The sequence below is a fragment of the Rhamphochromis sp. 'chilingali' genome, assembly GCF_963969265.1.
Source record: "Rhamphochromis sp. 'chilingali' genome assembly, chromosome: 22".
Lineage (NCBI taxonomy): Eukaryota > Metazoa > Chordata > Actinopteri > Cichliformes > Cichlidae > Rhamphochromis > Rhamphochromis sp. 'chilingali'.
In genome coordinates, this window is record NC_137950.1 from 21,630,654 (window position 1) to 21,655,208 (window position 24,555).

Below are 24,555 nucleotides of genomic sequence, written 5' to 3' on the forward strand. Positions count from 1 at the left end.
TTTTTTTTAAATTTCATTGTTAACAGTTAAGAGGAAAACAGTTCCCATTAATGATGTTTGTCTGAGAAAATAGATAAATTATTAAACATCCCCAGTGCATAAGCCTTGTTAGGTTAGGAAAGTGAAAGCAGGTGTTTTGCTGTTAATATTGCTGCATTGATGTTTGTGCTTTATAATACTCGTCTAATATTAATCAAAATTACAGAAAGTAAATTCTAATTCGAGTTCTAATCAGAATTCTAGAAATAAATATGGTTTCGTTGTAAAGGCTGGAATTTTTTTAAAGCTTTATTTACACTGTGTTTGATCATATTGGACACAATGTTGAGACCAGCAGAGTTTGAAAAAGTTGGATGTTGGATGTTCTTGGCTTGTAAAGTAATGCTTAAGCTTGGATTCGGTTATCTTTGATTCATAGTTTTGCTTTAAATATGCAGCGTAGCCTAAGGTGGACCTTCCCAGATCTCAACAACTGTGATAAGCATGATATGTCCATGAAACAAAATGTTATAGGTTGTATTTGTTTCTAGCTTGCTCATTATGATTCTCTGCCTGAGTAATAATATGGTGTTTTCCTCGTTATCACAGCTTGTGTGTACATGCGTGCATGTGTGTGGTTTTCTTTTTTACATTTCTCTTCTTCCTTCCAGTTTATGTTCCATTTCCTGCACTTTGAGATGGTTACCAGGCTTGACTTGTTAGCGTCTTTGAAGGTAGATAATCTCTGTGTTGGTTTGTTGGTCATCCATCATGATTTGTCTGCAGTCAAGACTGTAGATGAAGGAAATATCTTGGTCACAATTTTTGTTTGCTGCCATCTCAAGTCTAAATATTCAGTTAGTTACCGAATAAAAATGGGATTTTTTTATACAGTTAAAAAAACAAAACCTTGCCAACATAAAAATAGAAGCAAATTTAAAATATCTATAATTCTGCCATCTTGCTACATTAGATCTGCTGCTAGCTGGTGTTGTCCTGTGGGGATGTGAAGAGAACTAGACCCAGCTGACTGGACCATAGATCGACTCATTGTCATGATATCAAATGTAGCGTTTTGCCTCAGGACGAGATTGATATCTAATCTAATAGCCCTTTTGCACTTGATTCTTCTTGGGTTGGTCTGATCGTTTTGTTTTTTTTACATTTTCTTTAATACTTTGTACTTTTTTTTTTTTTTAAACTACCTACTTGGCTGAGGTTCCAAGCATTCTGATGCAATAATGTGCCGTCAACAGACTACATGCCACTATTTAGCTAGTTGATGGCATCGCTCGACAAATCATGAGAGCGTCTCCTTCACTAAAATCAAAACTGCCATTTTTGAAACTCGGCAATGAGGGTAATAGCTACACAAAAAAACAACGCCATGGTCCCAGAGTCTGACAGAAAGCCATACACCGTGCAGTAGGTATTCCATCGACTCGCCGTCCTCCTTTGTTGTGGCATTCATATGGCATACAAATTATATCACAGGACCTTCGGCCATGTTGCTATAATGACTCCACACACATTAGGTGGTAGTGAGTTCCAATGGAAAACGACGGAAACGTTCGAGTCGAGTCGGATCGGTACTAGTGAAAAAGAGCTATAAGTACTGGATTGGTGCTTTTCTTTTAGTTGTATTCTTTCTGTGGTTCCTGCCTCAGATTTTATGAGTCTTGTTAAGTATTAGGCTTTGATTTTGTGGTGTGCGGCGGTAGACGGCCCATGGCCCATTTCCATGCTCTTGTCTTGAAGGATTGCAGAAACCTGCCAGTTTGACTTTAGTTTTTTGTAACACCTGTTTTCTTTAAAAGCACTTTGACAGTGTAAAATGTTACCTGTGAGCTTTGTACACCAAAGTTATTTTTGCTGTCATTCAGGAGGCGTAATGCCCCTCTCTGAAGCAATCTGCTGCAGATTAGTGCACAAAGGGCAGATGAACAAAAGTTGGATATGTGAACCTTTTGTTCTGTGTGTAATAAAAGAAATGTAAAGCTTAAAAATGCCTTCAGTACAGGCCTTTGTTAAGAATATCAGATAAGATAAACAAGACTATATAAACATGTAACCTTATGTTCAGGGGTATGAGTAGATATAACATAAAGGTGTGGCCAGTACTGTTGCTCCGGACCACTTACACAACAGGAGCTGTTTCCCTATTCGGGGTATGCTTGCTTCAAAGTCCGTAACTCAAGACTGAATGCTTCCCCGCAGTTTGACGAGGCTGTCCCGTACCAGAGGCTCCTCCAAATGCAGCTGTGAAATTTGACACGCCGTATCCTCTTCAGTCCTCACTTACTATCCCACAGTCCTCCCTGAGCTGTTAGTTTAATGATGCTTTCACATGGTTCCCTTTCACTATGTAAATATGAAGGAATATCACAAGATCGAGTTATATTTATCAGTAATTTTCCTTTTGGTGGTCATCAATTCAACATGTGGATTGAAAGATCCAGGAAAGTGTAAATGATGTAAGATAGCCATATTATTCTTGCTAGCTCCTTTTATGCTAATAAGCAGAGAGGTGAAAAAACTCAGTATTCTAGTATTGCGTTTGTTGATCCTTCATTAATTTATTATTTTTTTAATAAGTTAAATATATTTAACGTATTTAAATGAGTGCACAGTCTGCGTAAGACTCTCTGGCGGCCATATATGCTCACAAGACAAGCCAGGCAAAGCCCAAATGGACCAGTGACATGCTTTACAACTTCAGTGAAAGAAAAAAGTAAGATGACCCCTAGGAGGACAGAACGGTGAAGCAGAATTAGAGGTTGGGTTGGTTCGCTTGTTACCACCCATCTTATGTTGCAGAATTAACCTGCTTTGAAGCAATTTATACCAGAGATGAGAGGTCAGCATGCAGGAAATCACCGCCTGCTGACTTTTGTTGTGTCACTATTCCTGGAAGATCCCGTGGACCTCAGTTGGCAGATATTTTCTTTTTCTTTTTCTAACTGAGCATCCATATGAAATAGATTCATTATGACTTTTTATTTTTTTGCCTTCTACATGCTAGCAGTTTGAAAACAATTTTCTTGTTCTGAGCCTTAACATCAATAGCTAAAACCTGGATATAAATTAAATTTTTTTATTTGTTCTTTGTTTAATCTCACACTGTTTAACGCCACCAGGATTGCAGCTGAACAACTATAGTTAAAACTGTATTGCATATGATAACAAAACATTGGTGTTGGAGATGTTAAATGATAAATGTAACAACATATTTAATCAATGAGATCTCTTAATATTAAAAAAGAGCGCAAATTCAACAGTGTTGTACTGTAAACAGTACTGTAGTACATGAAGGAAATCTGTCTGCATGACTTTTGGGCTTAAGTTGTAAGAAGTAAAATACAGAAATCTGTTACTTAATTTCTTTGGAGTATAAATGGCCATGGAGAAGGTCTTGCTGTACAAGTTGTCCAACAAACTAAAAATGCAGTTAAAAGTCCAAAATTAATGTCGTCCTTCACATTATCCTAAACCATCCAATGGGCCAGATTGGAGTCTCTGTTGGGGTAATTCTGGCCCCTGTCCCTTAGGTTTGACACCCCTGATCAAAGTCTGTGTTGGTTCTCAGTCATCAAGGCCGTGGTAGTCTAAGGAGTTTGGAAAAGAAAGCAACTGGACTTATTCTGAACTTTTAGTAAGTTTGTATGAACTTAAAAATTTATAGATGGATATAAAAACTAAAAGAAAATTAGTAATAATAGTTACATCTTCACATTAGAACCATGACAGTGATCATTCTGTAAACTTTTACTGTTGGTACTTTTCACTGCTTTGATTCCAGGGTTTGGATAGACTTTATTAGAACCTATAGTGTTTTGTTTTTTTTATCACACAGACGACATTACCTATCTTACTGTTCTTCATTTGCTGCCAGAACCTGTATACTCCCAGCACTGGCTCTTTCATGTGAAACTGTGCGTTAAATTATGAAGTGAGTAACTTTTGTGTGACAGTTTGGTGGGGCTGTAAGTAAACTCGGATAAGGAAAAGGTATTCAGAATATGCTGAACTTGTATAATAGTACAGGCACCAAGGAAAAAGAACGGGGAGTTATTTGTGGGAATACCAATCATTTAAATGTATGTTTGTTTTTTCGAAGTTGATGTTAGTAAATAATAGTAATGTTAAGATAATGCGCTAGCTTGTATTTAGTCTCTCTTAGTGGTACTATTGCATTTGTGCTGAAGCTTGTGCATGTGCATACATGCAAACTGATGCTTACACATGCTAATTTAAATAAACGAGGAAGAAATGCAAATATGACAATCAGCTTGTTAAGTATCCAGCAAAGAGACTTCAACTCCACCATCTTGGACCTCACAGCAGGTAATGATTGTTCCTGTTCTACTCATCAACTTCAGCATAGCAGCATCACGTCATCACCTACACTAGGTTCTGGCTAGAGTGAGTGCTCAGAGCAATTAAGATGGTGGAGTTTAAGTCAGAGATTCAAGACAGCTAAATGATACAGAAGACTGCCACAACAGCAAACTGACCTACCTGGCAGTAAGGAAATGCTATACTTTAAGAACTGTCAGTGGAAAGATTGAACTTTCAAAACTATATCAGTTTTAAGGCCATTGTGTAAATAAAATAAAATAAAAATATACTTGGGTGGCCATTAGTATACCTGAGTGGCAAGTGTATATTTGGAAAATACTGCTCGCTGCCTCCTTCAGTCTGTGTCCTGTTTATTTGCTAGGCAGCAACTTTGTTCTGTGGCTTTGCTCTTCACAGCAGTTAAATATAATGGTTTGTTATATTTTGTAAATGTCAAGAAAGTTTATAAACAGTACCTTGGAAAAACTTGTCAATGAAGCAGGCTTATGTTTTCCAGCAGCAGTATAAAGCCCCAAGGGCTGGGCTATTGGTAATCACCAGGCCACTGACTAACTGGCTGTGTCCTCTTTAACCATCTTAAAAGTAATCCCTTATTGTGCTCTCTATAAAGACACTGTTATTTATCAAGGCAGGAGCACATGTCAATTTGTATTACTCAACAAAAATTGGATATTGGAAATACTGAGTTTTTCCTTATAAAATAAAAAGAATAAAATAAAAGGACTGTGATTTTAAACAGCCATTTTTGAAGTGGGGTTTAAGTTATTCAAGTCTAAAATGCATAGACTTCTGTTAGGTCAGGTAACACAGGTTTCTTAGCCTTGACAGTCACTCCCAAAAGACTGGTTTTGAGCCAAAGTAAACCTTTTATAGACGGGAAGCAGTGTAAAGGTCTTGAAGTTCCTGGAGCGAATGAAATGTCTTAAATCTTCTTCTTATTAACATGTAAAGTTGTAACCAACCTTCACACACATTTATATAAATCAGTCGGATTAGGTGAAAACCAGTGAGTTATAGTGTATATATGGATAATGCTGAAACCTGTGAGCTACTATTATTGAACAGGATGGCTGTTTCGTATGAATGTGGCTGCTCTGAGCAGAGCATTTGGACTCTCTGCAGCATTATGTAATCCCCGACCTTCCACTTCCCTTTTCAAAGCCAGTGGTTTTTGGCAGGCGTGTGTTTCAGCATCGGGGGTGACTGTTTCGACCTGTGGTTACTGTATGCGTGATAGCAGTTTTAAGGGGGGGTTAAGTAGTTGAGAGTTGCTAGTTTCAGTTTGATGTCATAGTCCAGATATTTCCCAGCTTTTCTCTTCTCTGTGTACGTGTTTTTTGCCAGCAGTTTATTAACAGCCATTATCAGCCAGAGATACCTCATCATATCTGCATGTGTTCTTGCAGTCTGCATGTCTCCTTTCAGGGCTGGCTGCTGCAACTGCTTTAATGGATGGATGATGCAACTCCTCTCTCTTCTCCCTACCAAGCAGCTGAGAGTGTGTGTGTATTTCTTTTAGACAGAGAAAGACATAGAGAAGGGGATGTCGCTGAATGAAGCCTAGGCTGGATGTTTGCACTGCAGGGTGGGTGGTTGCTAGGCAATAGCAGTGTGTTTGTTTTATTTTTAGAGAGAATCACTGTGGGTGAACATAACACGTTTGTCCCTTTCTCATAGCACGTCTAAGTGCTTTTTCTTAACATACAGTACATTAAAATACAGGCTACACAAGAGTGGAAAATATGAGCTTAATTTAGAAAATCTAGTTGTCATAATCACGTAGCAAGAAAGCAGTTTAAAAAATGTCAATGGCATGGTTCAACTCCTCACCCTAGTCATGAAATCTAAACCATCCTGGCGTATTTATAGAGTATCTTTTTCTCGCACATAGACTATGACACTGCACGCATGCGCAGAGCAGACACAAACGCACACACACACATACGTGAAACCAGCTGTAGTCACTCCTTGCACGTACCAACCTTTTTTGGGCACATGGCCGTCACGCTGTGTGTCTTTGTGTGTGTGCGCGAGTGTGCGAACTCATGTGGGAAGTAACACCCAGTGAAAAGTCAATATGCAGTCAAGGCTCTTTTGATTTTTATAGCTTTTCATTGATTTCGAGATCTCGTGAGTGTAACACCAACCATGCGTTTTGTGAATCGCCCCATACTGTAGCAGTTGCTCACATTTAGGTCTGAATTGATTCATGCGAAGAGAAAATACCAGAGAAAAGTAAAAGGAAGGTTTTGGAGACTGTAGTGGGTATCATGATCTAGCCACCAATTTTCATATTGGTATCCCAGCTACCATAGGGCGAGAGGCAGGGTACACCCTGGACAGTTCACCAATCTGATGATCTTTTTAGTATGTTCTTATTTTTAGACTAGTCAGCTATTGTTTCCTTGTCTACTTTAAATAATTTGTAAATTAGTTGCTAGAAACGTTCCTAATTTCAACATTAGAGGTATTAAAACATATCCAGCTTTTTTTAGTCTCAATAGCAGTGCGTTTACCTTGGATTTGGCCTGAGTGCTGTGCCAGTAGTTAATTGGCTTTATTCCTAGTTATGATGAAGACATGGGGATCATTATTAAATGTTGAAGGCTTTAACTAAATATCGTTTAGTAAATGGACAGAAGAACAAAAATTGTGTTGATTTAACAACTTTATTTGCACTTTCAGCTTAATGTGAGAGTCTCTCTTGGGTATTGCTGTCATTTGCAGTTATGCAAGTTTTTTTCCCTTCTGTTTGCCCTTTAGGTAAGGGTGTAAGTGTGTGTACTTATTTGACCTTTTCACACACAAACAGTGAACAGTTATGTCAGTTATGTTGACATTTCACTACATTACTGGAGATTTATTTATGGGGTGTATTAACTCTTCACAACTGTCTTTTGGGTCATGCTTATTTTTTCAACAGTCAGCAAGAGTTACCAGAGTTAGGTCTGATGACTTCTTCATGAACATGGACATTTAACTAGGGACAAACAGCTGTTTGTCTGGTGATTTGGATCTTAGTTTCAGAAGGGTTACAGCCCTACTCTAAGTGCAGTAAAATCTTTGAAGGACATGTCTTCAGCACAACATTATAATGCAGCTTTCCCATTATTTCCAACTCACTTAATCATTCTTTGCCATTAAATCGCGATTAAGATTGAAGTACTGTAATGTAGCAAACCTCAAATAACTGCTGACCCTTTGTAGTGACGTAGCATGGTTTCTCTCATGCTCTGTCATTTACCTTTTATAGGTAGTAAACTAGTAAAAGATAGATTAGCAAAGTATAGACTTCAAATGAATCTGCTGTTTTCACAGCTGGTGTGCTAACAGTATAGGGTTTTCCATCAGATAAGTTGAGCCCGACTCAGCTGTTGCAAAAGCAACACACAATGTCCTTGGCAAGGTACAGAGATGACAAAAGCTTGTACATTTCTAGTAAATTGCTTCCTAATGAGCAGTCCTACAGTTTCTCTGCATTTGTTGCATCATAACATAGCATACTTGCTAACTTTCCACTGCAGTAAAATCTCTCCTGAAATCGTGGATACACAGGGCCTTGAAATGTTAAGAACTAATGACGTCTGCCCGCCTGACGCCACTGGCTTTAATAATTAAAAGGCTGATTGTGATTAACTCATGGACAAAGAGGTTCTGCGGTTCTTTTTAAGTGAACAAGGTTTATGTTGAGGAAAAGACCAAACACGACTCAAAGTGAGATTTAATTCAGCTCTTGGCAGCAGAGAATCTATGCCCTGCTGATTCAGTAATGCCTCTCCACTTCCCGACAACAAGTTAACTAATGGTATTAGTTACTGTGTGTTCAGAGTGAAAGAGGTTCTGTGTGCTGGGTGAAGCTTCCACAGTGTAATCCTCGACTCTGTGGTTCCTCCTCAGCTATCTTTGTCTTGTCAGGATCTCTGGCTCTCACCCTCCATTGAGTAATTAAAAGCTTTCAGTACTCACGGTATGAAGCAACCTACTGAACTACTGACATCAAAAACCGGTGATTTAGAGAGATTTATAGTACAAAGCACATTATTATATGCACTTTAGAATGTTGTGTTCTGTTATAGAGATGGACCAATCCGATATTACGTATCGGTATCGGTCCGATACTGACCTAAATTACTGGATCGGATATCGGAGAAAAATAAAAAATGTAATCCGATCCATTAAATATCACGAAAGCACCTCACAAAACTTGCAACACCCCGTAACTCACCTCAGAACGTTAGCACGTTGGAGCAGTATGCATCACGTGATAGAGCGGCTGTGGCATGCGGGACCTGTCGGTGGTCTGGATAGCATGTGGAGCTTCGCTAGCAACCCGGCATTTCATCTCCGATAAAGTTATCCCGAGAGAAGTAAAGCAAGTGTGTAAGTCCATCTCTGAATGTTTGTAAAGCATTCCTGCGTTAAGCTTAACAAACGACTGCCTCTTCTTGCTGCTACTTCAATCATGAAACTGCTTAACGATCAGCTGATCGGCTTTTCTGTCGCGAGTCCGTGACTCTAGTTTGCTTTTGGCCCACTTTGCACCAGAAAGAGGAAACCAGCGGCTGAACAACAGCAGCACGTTTAAGCTTGATCAGCTATTGTTAGAATGTATTTAATATTACTTTCTACTCCAGGATCTTTTTCTACGTAGCTGACGCTGGTAACTGTGCAGGGGCGGATCTAGCAAAGTTTAGCCAGGGGGGCCGATAGGGCATGAACAGGGAAAAGGGGGCACAAAGACATACTTTTCTTTCTTATTCTCATTTAAAATGTCTAGCTTTTAATAAATAATTATCTGACACCCAAAGTTTTAATTTGATGTAAAATGAATAGAAGTCAATTACTGTATATAGTAACTATTAAGTCTAATATATATACCCTAGTAAGCTATAGTACTTTTTCCTTTGGGAAGGTACCATCTGTGCAGTCTGCAATTTTGTTGAAGAAAGATGTTGAATCTATTTAATATTTCTTGAAAAATAATTGATTTCTGTGCATTTTTTTTTCACACTGCATCAAATTAAGGTTGATTACGTCGATTAAGCATCATGAGGTGGAGCGTGAGGGGTGGTTCCCTATTTTTTATTTATTTATTTTTATTGTTGCTGGGAGTTGGAACTCTATTAGTTAGGTTGCTTAATATATATGCTAAGTACTCTTTAAAATACCAGAATAGGGAGGATGGTGTAGGTTTAAGTTTATTAGATTGATCAGTATTGCTGAACTATGAAATATTTTTTTTTGCATACAGGTATAACAGAATAGCTTTAGTGTAGTTGTTGTTTTAAACTTGAGTATGAACTTATACAAAATGCAGCAAGATATTTAAAAAACAGTTTTGTTGATTAAAAAACACTATATCGGATTCATATCGGTATCGGCAGATATCCAAATTTATGATATCGGTATCGGTATCGGACATAAAAAAGTGGTATCGTGCCATCTCTATTCTGTTATAGAACTGCCAAAGTTGTGATCTGTGAACTGAAAATGGCTTTTTATCAAACGTGTACAATAAGATTTATAAATGCAGTCATTAATTGTTTATTTCAGTATTGCTGTTTTCTAAGCATAGTCTGAACAATTCTGGATTATTACATTTTACAACATGGGAGTTAAAGTTTAGAATTTGGAACTGACGTGAAGACCTTCAATGTATAGTTTTTTGGTCAGTATGTGCAGTTATTCATATATGATAACATGCATCAACTTAATGAGTTTATCAGTGCAGAGGGTTTCCCACACAACTGGAATACAGTTAGTTCTATATATCTTTGAACACTAACATGTTCCAGTTATGTACATGGACATAATGTGTAGACTCTGTAGTGCACAGAACCAAAATTAGTAAAAAGTTGTCTCTGTCCAAATAATTATTTTCACAGGGTGCACACGTGTGTGCCAACGCGTTCTTAAATTATCTATAACAAAAATCCATCGTCTTATTCTTCTTTTGGCTTCTTGCTAGTGTTTACCACAGTTGATCATCTGCCTCCATCTTGGGCAGTTATTTTGGTTCACATGTTGATTTGTTCAAATCAAATTCAAATTTTATTTGTCACGTACACAGTCATACACAGTACGATATGTAGTGAAATGCTTGGACAACTGCTCGTGACCTAAAGAAAAAAAAAAAGGAATAAGATAGGAAATAAATATGAAAAATTAAAAAGGGTAAATTTAACTAGGAGGGAATAAAATATAAATTAAGGTTAAAAATGAAATAACTGTACAACACAAATTAGAATGAAGGGTAAATTTAACTGGGAAAGAATAAAATATAAATTAAGGTTAAAAATGAAATAACTCTACAACACAAATTAGAATGAAGGGTAAATTTAACTGGGAGAATAAGATAAAATATATAAATTAAAGTTGAAAATAAAATAACTGTACAACAAAATACACAATATAGAACTATATAAGAATGTATGAAGAAATATAAATAAATATATACACAATAACAGCAGCTGTACAAGTATTAACTGGAAATGAAGAATATAATGTCCAGTGTTGTGCAATTTGGAGAAGGTCTTATAGCGCCCTTGCTGATGTAGCCATCTCATTTTATCGAAGCTACCTCGTGAGATTGAGGTAGATGATCCGCTAAACAGCCAAATGAAAATGAAACAGTCTATCCAATCAATAGACATTATGGAGAAGACATTCAGTGATATTGAGAACTACCACAATAGTTGCCTAGTCAGTTTGTCATTAGGGAAACAGAAAACTGAAAGGATGAGTGGAATGTTTACTATACAGAAACATGATAGAATTACTTGGACTAACATACCTTGGTCGTTACCTATAGGAAAGTCTATGTGTGGGAGCACTGGCTATAGGTCTAACTCAAAAACTTACAAAGTTGGTGTTTATGGTGTGGTCAAAGTTACTGACTTTGTGCAAGAGATACTATTTTCTTTGTCTTTGCTGTTTATAGTGCAATGTTTACTGAGTTGCCTTCTTCTCTTCCACTCTCTAGCTATAGGCAGCAATGGGTGCATTCCTGGACAAGCCGAAGACGGAGAAACATAGTGCCCACGGTGAGGGCAATGGGCTGCGTTACGGCCTGAGCTCCATGCAAGGCTGGAGGGTGGAAATGGAGGACGCCCACACAGCTGTGGTGGGTCTTCCCCATGGACTCACCGACTGGTCTTTCTTTGCTGTCTACGATGGTCACGCTGGCTCCCGGGTGGCCAACTACTGTTCTGGTCACCTGCTGGAGCACATCTTGTCAGGAGGGGCTGAATTTGCTTCAGGACCCAGCTCCGTGGAAGGCGTGAAAGACGGCATCCGCTCTGGCTTCCTGAACATTGACGAGTATATGCGCAGCTTCTCAGACCTGCGGCAGGGCCTGGACCGCAGCGGATCAACGGCAGTATGCGTGTTGCTCAGCCCGACCCACCTCTACTTCATTAACTGCGGTGACTCACGGGCTGTGCTTAGTCGAGACAGCAAGGTGGGCTTCTCCACCCAAGACCACAAGCCCTGCAACCCACGTGAAAAGGAGCGCATCCAGAATGCTGGCGGCTCAGTCATGATCCAGAGGGTAAACGGTTCCCTGGCTGTGTCCCGGGCCCTGGGGGACTACGACTACAAATGTGTGGATGGTAAGGGCCCCACGGAGCAGCTGGTGAGCCCCGAGCCTGAGGTATGTGTGTTGGAGCGGGTAGCCGAAGGAGACGAGTTTATAGTCCTGGCGTGCGATGGGATCTGGGATGTCATGTCCAACGAGGAGCTGTGTGAGTTTGTCCATTCACGACTTCTGGTGTGTGACGACCTTGAGAAGGTCTGTAACTCAGTGGTGGACACCTGCTTGCATAAGGTAAGTTGTTTCTCATATATGGTGTACATTTAAGGTGAAAGTGGGCAGAAACAGAGTTGTTTTGACTAGTTTTACTGATAGGATTATGATTTTAAATGCAAAATTTTACTTTAATGTATTTCCATGGGGCCGAGCTGTATCACAGTTACAAATGTCTGAAAGATTACTTGTTGCATGCAAACCAACAATAGCTTGGTGAATGTGTAGGTAATAATCTGTTTAGAAGGCTGATTTGCTCTGGTGGGAAAGTATTTGAAGACTATTTACTCTAGTATACCAAATGTCAGAGCAGATCTGGTTATTAGAGTAAATCCAAAAGCTATTTCTGAGGGTGTCAGAGAGACACGCATCTTAAACAATACTGTTTGAAAAATGAAGACTGACTCCAATTGCAGCTGGTTGTCCTTGTTTAACTCTGAAGACTCAGTGAGCTCAGTGTAGCAGCATATGAAGGAGTTTCCACTAGCTGTAGGCTCCAGTTAAAGTGGCCGTCCGGTTTATGCTGGAATCTCCAGAGCAGAAAAAAAGACTACTGTTGGAATCTCATCCTGCAATCTTAGACTCAGACTATCTGATAAGGGATTATAAAAACTTCTGATTGATTGGGAAACAGAAGACCAGGTCGGGGTTAGCACTGACTAAACTACCAAATATGAGAGAACAATTGTCCAGAAGTATATGGATGGTGTCATGCCCCTGATGGATTTTTTTAAAGTGCTAAATGAGTTGTCAGAAACACTTGGACAGCAGTTCACATGCCTGGGCACCTCGCCTAAGTGAAGTGTATTTGTGGGAAACAGCTGCCACTTTTCGTAATAGAAATCTAATGCCATATAAAAAGACCAAATATAGCATATTAAAGTAAAAGATGGACAACTGCAGCTGAGTGTAACAAAAATAATACACATCTAAATATTTAAAATGCTTTATGTCTCACAGTGAAAGACAATGTGATGAATAATGCACTGGTGCTTTAAATTCTCTCATTATCCAATGGCTTTAGCAGAATCTATTAGACTATTACACTCTGCATCACTTATTTTGTGTCTTGGGTACTCCAAGAATCAGTGAGTGCACAGCACCTTGGTTATTTTTACCTTGCTGTACGCCACACGCTGCTATAAATTTCCTCCACTGCAGCGGCTTTTGTGATGTATGAGACACTGTACACTTACAGAACATTACTGTGACCAATTGGAGTTTTACAAGGTAATGACAAGGTGGCTACCCATTTGGTTAAAGGCCAAGGAACTGTGTGTGTCCTATAAATGCCAATTAATGTAGTGTTTTACACTGGCCCTCCAGCTAAAGAAACGCATTCTTCATTCTCTCTCTCCAATCTTTGCTCTCCAGGGGAGCAGGGACAATATGAGTGTGGTGCTGGTGTGTTTCTCTGCGGCTCCCAAGATCTCAGAGGAGGCTGTGAAGAAGGAAGAGGAATTGGATAAATACTTGGAAACCCGTGTTGAGGGTCAGCATTCTGAACACACACAAACAAACCTGCAAACTATGACTGTATGATTTTGGGTTTGCAATAATTCTTATTTTGCCTTTAAGGACATCCCTTTTCTTTACTTTTATCTTTCAATAAAAGCCAACATTCACTCACCACCAGGCTGTGAAGAGTTTAGTATGCTTATTCAGTCCCCCCCCACCCCACACACACACACACACACACACACACACAATTTCTAATTAAAGTTCAAGGTTATGCACTTAAAAAACAATTTGCTAAGTTTGCAAGCTCAGAAAAACAACTTTCTCTAGCACAAACATAATAACAAAATTTAGAATATGTACTGTATTTATTATTGTGTTCAACAGCACAGTCTTTATACTGTTGTTTAAAAAGAGAAACATTGCTATTTATCTGTCAGCATCTTTCTTGTTAGTATTTAAACTGTCACGTCTGATATGTTGCGGTTGAAACTTGTGGTTGGTTTTTGTGAAGTGTTTAGTTATAGTTGAGCCTGTTTCTAAAGGTTAAGTGAAACACACAAGGCCACATACAGTGCTTAGGTGCTGTCTATATAACTTCGACATAATAAGTCTTTTTTAGGTATTACAAATATTTGAAGTCTTCTACTGAGTGCCGCAGCAGAAGGCAAGCAGGGGTTTATCTGATTTACTATGGGTGAATTCTCAGCCTTTGTAGAGAAAGGTGGTGGTTAAATTCCAAAAATGGTGTATAACTTTCTGTATTATAGCTCTTGACATCTTTCCATTTGTCTGTAGAGCTTATGGGAAACTGTGGAGAGGCTGGAGTCCCTGACCTGGTATCTGTCCTAAGGAGCATTGCCTCAGAGAACATCCCGAACCTTCCTCCTGGTGGAGGCCTGGCCAGCAAGTAAATATACAACAAAAATCTACTCTTTCTACACTTAAAACTTGTATATAGTTATTATTATGAGGCTTGAAAATTTGAATAGATTCATTCCATAGAAATTTATCGGCAGAATGTTAACACTGTGCGATGAACTAGAAGTTGAATCCTTCGCTCACAAGTCACAAAAAACAGCTTTGTTTTCATAGCACATTTCTTATCGCCGTTATGAAGGGCAAGTAAAGGGTTATGCTTTGGAGTGCCATGGTTAGATCTGATCTCACCATATTTCTGGTATTTTGTGATTACTGGTATTGTTGATGTAAAATCAAAATCTAACCACATTTAACTGAATTTAACAGAGATCTGTTCACAGAACTTGTGAGGAGTCTTGTGACTGCTTTTTTACCTTCTCTCTAGTATATAGCTAATACATGCAGCCTAAAATGTCTGTCAAAATACAGCTATTAAATATAGCTATTAAAGTGCTCTTAAATTTAAGTTAAAATGATACATTCGATTACCTGCACCATTACACATCATGCAGGTAAAAAACACGTTTTTATATACATGGCACAGTAACAGAAACTTTATTAACACAGGGGTCAGGCAGCTCTGCCAGAAAGTAAGGTTTTGTATTCTTATATTGCACATCCTACTGGTTAATGTTAAACACATTTCAGGTTTAGAAGGTGGAATAGTTTTTACCCTTCAGCCAAAATGGCTCATGACAATGGTTTTGTCGTCGCCTCGACAGGCCGAATGAACACCTAAGCTTGTGAATGCAATAACTTGGGAATGGGGAGCGTAAGATTTTCAAATTATTACCATTAAAAATCTCTCTTTGAGTTCGAATCTCAGTGACGTCAACGTCAAGCCAGAGGTCAGGTTGTCTGAAAATGTTGTATGGGATGATTTTTAATTCATCCCATAGGTGCAGCTACAAAAAATCTCAGACAAGTTAAATTCCCAGTAACCTAGACCTCAAGGTTAGAGGTCAGTCCCCTAGGATTTTCAAGTATATACCATAGGTGCCAGTATTTTTTTATAATGCAGCGCTTCACAGAATCAGTCCCATACGCCACCTTATATATTCAAAGATGCCATTTATCCACCTAAAATTCCCAACAATTTGTAACTGAAGACTCCGCCTTTATGTCAAAAAAGCAACAATTCTTATTTAACTGCTCATTGGTCTAAAGTGACGCTCGAGTTGTGTCGTTAAACACAGAGATAAAACCTGTTCTTACATTGTATTACTTTAGTAGGTTGAATACGCACTCCCTTATCGCGCCTGCTCATTTCTGACCCGCTAATTTGTGCTGTCGATGGATGGTGTTAGTCATTATTGAAATAAATTGGCTGCATCTTTGCTTATGAACTAGCACCTTGTTAGTAGAACACTTGCAGAACTTTCCTCTCCCATCTCATGCTAATTTGCCCCATCTTGTAAATCTGGCTCTTTGGGTTTATAAGCAGTCAATCTGTTTGATGTGTTTTTAGCAACATGTCTTACTAGGAGAGCATTAGATGTATATAATGACCCACAAGTTAAAATAGTCTGGGTTGATTAAAGATGTGAAAAGTTTTGATTTTTTTCATCAAATTCAAAAGTGTATATATTGTTTATGTTTGGGATTTATCCAGTTATACAAGAAAAGCCTTTCAAGATTTGATGACGATAAAACACTGAGAAACGCAAGTGTCTGCATCCTTTAGTTGCATCCACAACAACTTTGGATAAACATTAAAAAGCCAACACATGCAGAAAACACAACATTAACTGACTGCACACATGAATGAAGAGATTACAGAGTGTCATATGCATGAATGGTGAATTCTCTAAAATTGACAAAGTCGCTTTTAGCTCCATTAAGTCCTCAATCAATATACATTTACTGAGAGCGAACAGAAGCTGCATTATGTCGGTGCTGTTTGTCTCCTCTAAGCAGGAAACTATGTGTTGTTTGTGTGTTTGCAGGCGGAGTGTGATCGAGGCTGTGTACAACAGGCTGAACCCTCACAGAGAAGAAGAAGGGGTGAGTTAACCTGTCTCTGAACTCTTCCCCGCCCTTCACCTCTTCAGCCTTTCACCCTGCCTCAACATAACCTCATAAACAAACACCAGCCCAGACAAGGACACTCTTTCTGTGTGCCGCTGTATGTATGTGTGAGAGCGAGAGAAAATGAATGTGATATAAGTGTGAAAGAGGGCGGAGGATAGAATAAACGGAATAACCTTGACAGGTTCAGGGAGCCTCAGTTGACTGCATTCCACGTTGAAAAGCACTGAAGCTCCAATCGTCTGTTTCTATTTCACATTTATCATCGAAATGGGATGTATAATAAGACCTCGATAAACCTATTGAACCTCTCAGCAGCGAGCGCATATCCTTTAAACCATTGATTTCATATAGTTAATGCTTGAAAAATGCACGTTTGGGGGGTTTTTTGTGTTTGGAAACCTAGCAGCAGAAAGTCATTCAAAAGAACCTGCTAGCTTTATTTGTTACATTAAATATTTACTTCGTGTTACTGATATACTCGGTAGTCACAGCTTATTTAAGGTGGATTCTCGTTACTCTGTTTCATATACTCAGTGTGTGCACTTAAACAAATGCTTGGAGGACATTTAAAAAAAGTTTTATTCACCTCATCGGGAAGCCATACTTCTGCAAAGCACTGAGTGATTAGATCTAGAAAGATATTTGAACCCAGATTTGGTTTTGATACTTTCCTAAAATTCAAGATAAGGTCTTCAATCAGATATTTATTTGTGAACATACTGCCTGAAATGTCCAGTTTTTGATCTTTCTCACAATGTTAAAAAATCCCTGCAAAAAATTCATAGATCGAAATCCAAAATTCTAATTTTAAGCTAGGCCTAGCCTCACATCTTGTAAAAATATAATTCAAATCTGTGTCTAAATTTTGCAGAAATCCTCCCAACAGCCGTATCGATCCCAGAGAGGCCTTAGGCTTTCTTACTGTTTTCTGTCTCATGTCTTTTTGACTATGTGGAAATCGGTGTAAATAAAAAATAAGATTAGAGATATTATTCTTCTGTTACATAGAACGGGTATGCACACGGCTTACGAAAACAATGTCAGGATCATCTGTGCTTTAATTACCCAATAATTAAAGTACCCATGCTGCATTGTGCTCGCTGTGTTTGTCTAAGAAATCTCAAGCCAAAGATTATGTAAATTAAGTTGAATTAAATGTTAACACTCCCTCGGCATCATGATTCTGCTCAAAAATATTGATTTGTCTATTCAAGCACATTTATATGGGATGTGAGCCTAATGTTCTTTAAAAAATTAAAACCCACCTCAGATTTAAGTTGTCATTTTTTAATTTTGGCTCATTTTGCACCTTTAACCACAATGATTTGGTCAGATAGGGACTTCCACAAAGCCATCTAATCTGGATAGCACAAAAGTTTTTTGTTTTGTTTGTTTTTAAGGGCAGAGTCACAGATTTTTTTTCTTAGCACCTTCTATAAATAAATGTTTTAATGTTATTGCAGACAATCAAATTAAATCATACAACTGGGCTGATTTTTTTTTTTTTTCGGGTAATTTACGATATGTAACACCGCACCGTCACTATTAAGAGATAAATAAAAAGAAATGGTATGAAGTATTTACAGCTGCAAATAATATAACAGCAACTGGAAACGTTTTAAACTTCAGCACTCTGTTTATACTGCAGGAAATGGATATGATGTTAGAGCAGAGAATCCCACATCCAGCATCTTTTAAGGAAGGCTGCAGGCGTTTTTACAAACATCTTCATTCTGAAGACGAGATCAGTGTCAGGTCTTGAACGGCCCACCAGGGTGAATGTGAAGAAGTGTGTGCATAAATGCATGGGTGTATTTGTTGTATTAATGTCAGTGGAGTCTAGCCTTGCAGGCTCTTTTCTTTGGGCTTGTGGGTACTGATGAATTCCCCCTCCCCTCGTTACACTACACAGCAAATCTCACAAAGGACTGTTGGTCAGAGGGTCAGAGGTAGCGTTTGCATGGGCCTGTCCGTCTGGTGCAAGTATGTCTCTTGATGCTGTGATGCTGTTGTGTGGTAGATGTCTGTGTGTGTGATGTGCCGCTGATTGTAAGGTGATATGTGTGTGTGTGTGCGCGTGTGTATATAAATATATATATGTGTGTGCTGGTGTGTGTTTGACAATGGAGCGTGCCTGCAGAGTCTGACCCTGGCGTGTCACCTCAGGCCTGTGCGGGGGGAGAGGAGGAGGAGGAGGAGAGTGAGGAGGGAGGTGGCAGCACGGCAGCTCATCTGCTGGAGGCTCTTCGGCAGTTCCGCATGCACCACCGGGGGCAGTACCGCTCGGTGTTGGAGGAGTCCCTCGCTACCTACCATCTGCGGGGGGAGAGTGCTGTTGAGAGAGCAGGGGAGAGAAGGAGGACGACCGACGACTGTGACAACCAGGACGAACCCGCCTCCCCTCCCTCTCCCCCTTCGCCCCCGCCCTCACCCGCCATTGCAGAGCTGGAGGCCAGCCAAGACGAGCCCATCCCAAAGTCTGATCCCTCCTCTGACTGACCACCTGCCTGTATACCCAACCACCCTCTCATCCATCCTATCCCAGAGCTCTAGTGAGATGTGCTATGACCTCTCCTCCTCTGTCCTTCATCGCAGAACTTGAATGGCCACGTCCAGCTTTGTATTTGAATAATTCATTAGGAACAACAAAAAGGGCTTTTCTGTCCATTCAAGTTCTGTATCTGAGACATACATATATATATCTATATACCTTAGATGTGGACTCTTTGATTTTTCTTCCTTTTTGTTTCTTCTGACCACTTTGGCTTGGATTCCCAAACTTAAACTTGATCACAGAAGCAGATTTATTAACTAATTTTCATGGTAAACAAAATAAAAATGTAACAAGCAAAAGTGGCTAGTGAAGCCAAAGTGAACATTGCACTCTATGGCTTACATTTATCAGTATTTGCTTCTGGCTGACCCCACCCTCACTCCCACCCTTAAGCCTCACCCCCACACCTTCATACAGTGGAGGAACTGACAAAGAAAACACGAGGAGACATTCTGAACTGCAGCTGTGCAACCTTTTGCACTGTCTCCAGGCCTACTCCATCTACAGACTCAGAACACACTCTTCTTGTGTTTTTGTATGTGTGTTTATGTGTGTGTCTGCATGAGTTTGAGTGACCGAGCAAGAGCCCAGTAATCACTACTGAAACGTGTGTTTCTGATTGCTTGCGATACTTGACAGTTACACAGTCCATCAGCTGCTCAGCGATGGTAGGTTGTTCAAACCAGTCTGGATGCAAATTAAGTCTTTGCAGCTTCCACATGATTACATAAAAAATAATAAATCGCTTGATACTGTTGTTGGTGGGGTAGAGTGCGGTGGGGGTGTAAATGTTCAGACTCAGGCTCTTTGAACAGTAGAAAGCAAAGTTATTAAGTGGATAAAATTTTGGTGCCAGAGCAGCAATTATAGTTCTCCCTAAAAATGTTTAGTCATGCACTGAGGTGTTTTTGTTTGTTTTGTTATGTTTTTACAGCAACACGCGCATAGCCACATTATCTTAAAATGCTAAGCACTACATTGTATGATGCGACCTACATTTGTACTAACAGCTGTTTGATTGGATGGCGTGTTCACAGCTTAGCACTAGTATTTTAAACTGGAAACGTGGGCCTTACTAACAGAACGTTAGCGTTAATTAGTATAACCTGTGGAACCATAGACTGTATATAAAAGATGAACGTAGTTCCGGGTCTGAAAAGTAAAGTATGTAGAAGTGCCATAAACCTGGATTCCTTCTAATTCCCAGCAGGGGAGAGCGACTCCTGTTCTATACATTTAAAAATGCACTCCTACTTATTGCTATATGACTCCGTGGAGGCTTTATGGTCTCAATTTGTAGTTTCAAGTCATATGTAATACAAAATTATGCTCATTTTGTAAATTTTGGTCCCAATTCAGGTCAAAAATGTGGATAAACCAGTGTATGCTTTAGGGTGGGTCTACCTTCTCGCTTCTGTAATCCAGTTTGAATACAAAAACAGTAAAAACTCACTAACCAACGGGCGAGATAATGGTGGCTATCTTTTGTTTACAGTCTATGTTGCAAACCTATTGTTGGCAGTTTTTCCAAAGCTGCTTTTCACTGCATCGATCAGTGAAAGGCAAACTGTAAAAACTGGTAACTGCTGATAAGATTAGGACATGGGTGACATTGGGACTCCTCTGCTTTGATTACATCAGTTCTGTCAGTCTAAAGGTAGCACACCATGTGGGATGGCGACCACAAGTATTCCTGCCTTCTCGATCTTACCTTACAAAAGTGATACGTATACATATCGGTGGGACGGCTGATGTCATACTGTTCACCTGTGGTGAATTACACTCGGACTACAGTTGATATGTTTCATGTGCGATGGCTCTCTGTCTGTATTCAGTTCAAGGTATTATTAATAATCAAGGTTTTCCAAGAGTCCTTTTTAGCTTTTGTTTAAAAACCCACATTGCAGCATATTATATTCCTCACAGGTTGTGCCATTGCCTGTACAGATCGAGTCAATCTTAAACACTTACCTCGATGTAAAAGATATATTGAAACTGACTGCTTGACCTGCAGGGTTTATTCTTATTCAGGTAGATGGAGGTTATTGTGAGTCTGTACAAGCCCTGTATTCTGGTAATGCATGCGCTGCACTTACCTTTTCAATATCTAAAGCACTTAACTATCAGAGGGGAGGTAATGCTAAACGGCGTACGTGCGTGTGTGTGCGTGCTCGCGCCTGTATGTATGAGCTGTATTTCTATGATTTCTATGTGGTTGTGTGGAACAGGTTAGTTCTGCAAATAAGAAATAAAAAGGATTTGAGGTATAATGCAATGATTTGTGTCAAGTGTCTCACTGTAAACTAACTGTATGTATTTATGTCTTGGGGTTTATTTTTTTCTATTTTTCGTTTAGGCCCTGTACCAAATCAGTCATCTTGCAGATCAGGGGTTCAAAGTTGACATTTTTCCATTCAGAAGTGATTGTTTTTCATGATTAAGCATTCCAATCCCAATGCAACATGGTGACATTTGATACAGGACTGTTCCCTGACACTTTTAGTAGACCTTTACTCCGTTTATTGTGTTGTGTATGTGTCTGTGTAGGCTGTGAAGTATTCGGAAACTGCTGAAGCTTCCTTGCTCTCCTCTGTCAGCTGTTAGCTCGAGCCTTGACCTCGTCTCGGCTGCTTGAAGACATTTTAAAGAGTTGTCTCCTTTAAAACAAAAGCAGCTCTCAGGTTTGAAAACTCAAACTGAGCGAGGAGCGAGAGGAAGCCATGTAGACTATAGGGACTCCATTCTCTCCATTCCTCCCCTGTTTTTCAGTCTGACAGCTGGCCTCGTGATTCTCCGCAAGGTGAGTCATCAGAGGTTCTGGTTGTGCAGGGGAATATAACGGCTTTCCACCATTAGCCATTCAATTTGAATATATTAAAAAAGGGGGGAGGGGAGGGGGACAGTGAGGTTTAAAGGTTTGCCATTATTTAAGGCTTCTGGAGCAGTTTAATTACTACATACAATGATAGACTTGACAATAACAACTCTGGCACACCTCTCTTCCTTTTCTTTCCTCACCCAGAGTGCCGGTGACCTGGATGACCCTTGGTAGCTGCGGCAAGAAACCCCGTCTCCTCCTGGTGATCCGTGCGTCCACTCGGGGAGGAGGAGTGTCTCTCCATTGCGCCATGTCTTTCTCCACTAAAAGAGGACACGTGGTGTGTGCTGGAGCGCGTGAGTGTGCGTATGTTGGTTGTGTGTGTGTGTGTGTGTGTGTGTGTTTGCAGCAGTGGGACAAAGACGATGACGAAGACAACTACTACACACACGCATACTGCTTTAAACCTGGAGGAAAAACCTGAATCACTTCTCTGAAAAAATATTTTATGAACTGAAGCATTGTGATGGTAGAGATGATTTTTACCATTGAGGTGTTTTTGTTTTTCTTTTCTTTTCTTGAATGTTGATGCCTGACTTCACAATGACATGAGGACCTATCGTGTGTGTGTGGTGCGTGTTCGTTTGTGTGTATGCGAGAGTGTTTGTGTGTGAGAGTGTTTCGAGGAGGGCCAAGAGGAGACAAATGGTGGATAAAGACTTTGTATGTAATTCTTCGTCTCCTGGACTTTTTTTTGTGCTCCTAGGTCTGATAAACACCTAACACATTTGCTTCTTCCCTCTTAAAAGACACAAACACACACACACACACTCCCTCTATCTCACACTGACACTCTAAACCATAAACCCCCCACACCCCCTCCCCTCTTCCACCTGTGCACGTATGTGATGTGCCACCTTCGCAGGGCACTGCATGAGGACTTTGGTTCTACATGTACAGCTACGTGGTTTTTCTAATCGACCTGGATGGACAGCCATTGGTTGAGATGGACTAAACCTGAGGGACCTCTGGACACTGATAGGCTCCTGAGGTTTGAAAAGCAGAGATGATTTGGATTTTATTTTTCTTGTTTTTGTTAGGTTGATGACAATGATAATCATGATGGGGAAATGGGAAGTTATCACTGAAGAGCCGCGGGCAAGTTGGACTCATGGCGTCGCGGTTGATGGTTTGGATTGGGGAGAAGGGGTGGAGGCAGTTCAGTAGTCTCCTCAGTCTTCCTCCCCACCATGACGGTTGGAGGTGCACATGACAGCAGACTGTCCTTGTTTTTTTCTCTCCTTTGTTTTGGATGTTGTCCATGAGGTTACTAGCTGCTCGCTGTGTAGAGTGAGTGAACTCCCTGTTTTAACCCTGTTCTTGGTTCTCAGACTGCATTGGTAATGTTTGTATTGCTGTTGTTTGATTGCACTCACATTTGATTACAGAAAGCGTCTATATATGAAATAAAATACCTGCCAAGGATCCTGTGGTGGCTGCGTGAATCACTAACTGAAGTCACATCACTTTGAGTCTTGAGTTGTGTGTAGAAATAACATTTGTGTACCGCCAGAGTAAAACTAGTATGTAGGAAGTGGTTTGACAGAAAATGCTGAATTTGTCAGAGCTGGACATTTGTGCTTAAAACTGTAAAATTAGAGAAATGGGGAAGCTAAAGAAAGCATTGCACAAAATGCTGTTGTCCTTTTAAATAACAATAAAAAGACGGCATATAAAAAGTGTTTAAAATGGATTTAATCATTGAATTAGGCATATTAAGCCTAAAGCTATTTACAGAATGTTTTAAGTGTTCATATACACTCAGTATAGGAATGAATGTCTTGGTACTTTTGGACTTTTAAGGCTTTCTTTGAACTTTTCGGGGGGGGGGGGTGGAACGCTTACATAGCATAAATCTGTAGCTACTTTAAAAAAAAAACAAGATTTGGGTACACAAGTACATATCTAAACTAACCTTTGGTTAAATGTCTCTTAGCAAGCTGCACTTCAACCAGACATATTTTGGTTGAAGGTAGTCCTCCATCATTCCATCCTCTTTGCCATGTAACAGTACCACAATCAGGAAAGCAGCCCCAGAGCATGATATTACCACGACCATGCTTGACAGTTGGTGCAATTTTCTTAGGTCTGAACGCCTCACTTTATCCTCCAAACATGCTTTCTATCACTGTGGACAAATAGCTCAATCTTTATTACTCAAATTGTGAAACTTTTCTCCAGAAGGCATTTGCTTTGTCCATGAGGACAGCTCCAAATTTCAGTCGAGGTTGAGGGTGCTGATTTTGAAGCAGATTGGTACTCAGTCCATGATGATGTAACACTCACTTCACTGTGGATAGTGACACTGGTGTTTCTGCAGTTTCCATTTTTTTTTGCAGATTTGAGCCTCACTGGTTCCTGTACAACCCAACCATGACAGTTTGGGTTTTCATCCACACCTTGTTAAAGTGACCTTCCCAATATGTCACAGTTCTCTTTAGATCTTCACTGAGCTCCTTTGGACTTTTGAATTGTTCTGAGAGTTGGTCATTTTAATGACCACTGTCCAACTGATCTTTTTTATGCTGGCAAAAAGAAACTACCAGTTGTAGTCATACTAAAAAGGTGAGC

General features: G+C 39.7%; 1 protein-coding gene across 2 annotated transcripts in view; it reads left to right on the forward strand.

The window, feature by feature from the left end:
- Window positions 1-23,436, forward strand: part of ppm1bb (protein phosphatase, Mg2+/Mn2+ dependent, 1Bb) — a 30,747-nt gene extending 7,311 nt beyond the window's left edge. Inside the window, exons 2-6 of one of the 2 annotated variants that reach the window (XM_080872379.1) lie at window positions 11,321-12,163; window positions 13,517-13,634; window positions 14,399-14,510; window positions 16,468-16,525; window positions 22,129-23,436. In XM_080872379.1, the coding sequence (XP_080728505.1) occupies window positions 11,333-12,163; window positions 13,517-13,634; window positions 14,399-14,510; window positions 16,468-16,525; window positions 22,129-22,158 (1,149 nt within the window). In that variant the 5' untranslated portion in view covers window positions 11,321-11,332 and the 3' untranslated portion in view covers window positions 22,159-23,436. Of the gene's footprint in view, window positions 1-11,320; window positions 12,164-13,516; window positions 13,635-14,398; window positions 14,511-16,467; window positions 16,526-18,718; window positions 22,031-22,128 lie in introns of those variants that run through there. The other variant, XM_080872378.1, reaches the window with a different exon arrangement.
- The last annotated feature ends 1,119 nt before the right edge of the window (window positions 23,437-24,555 follow it).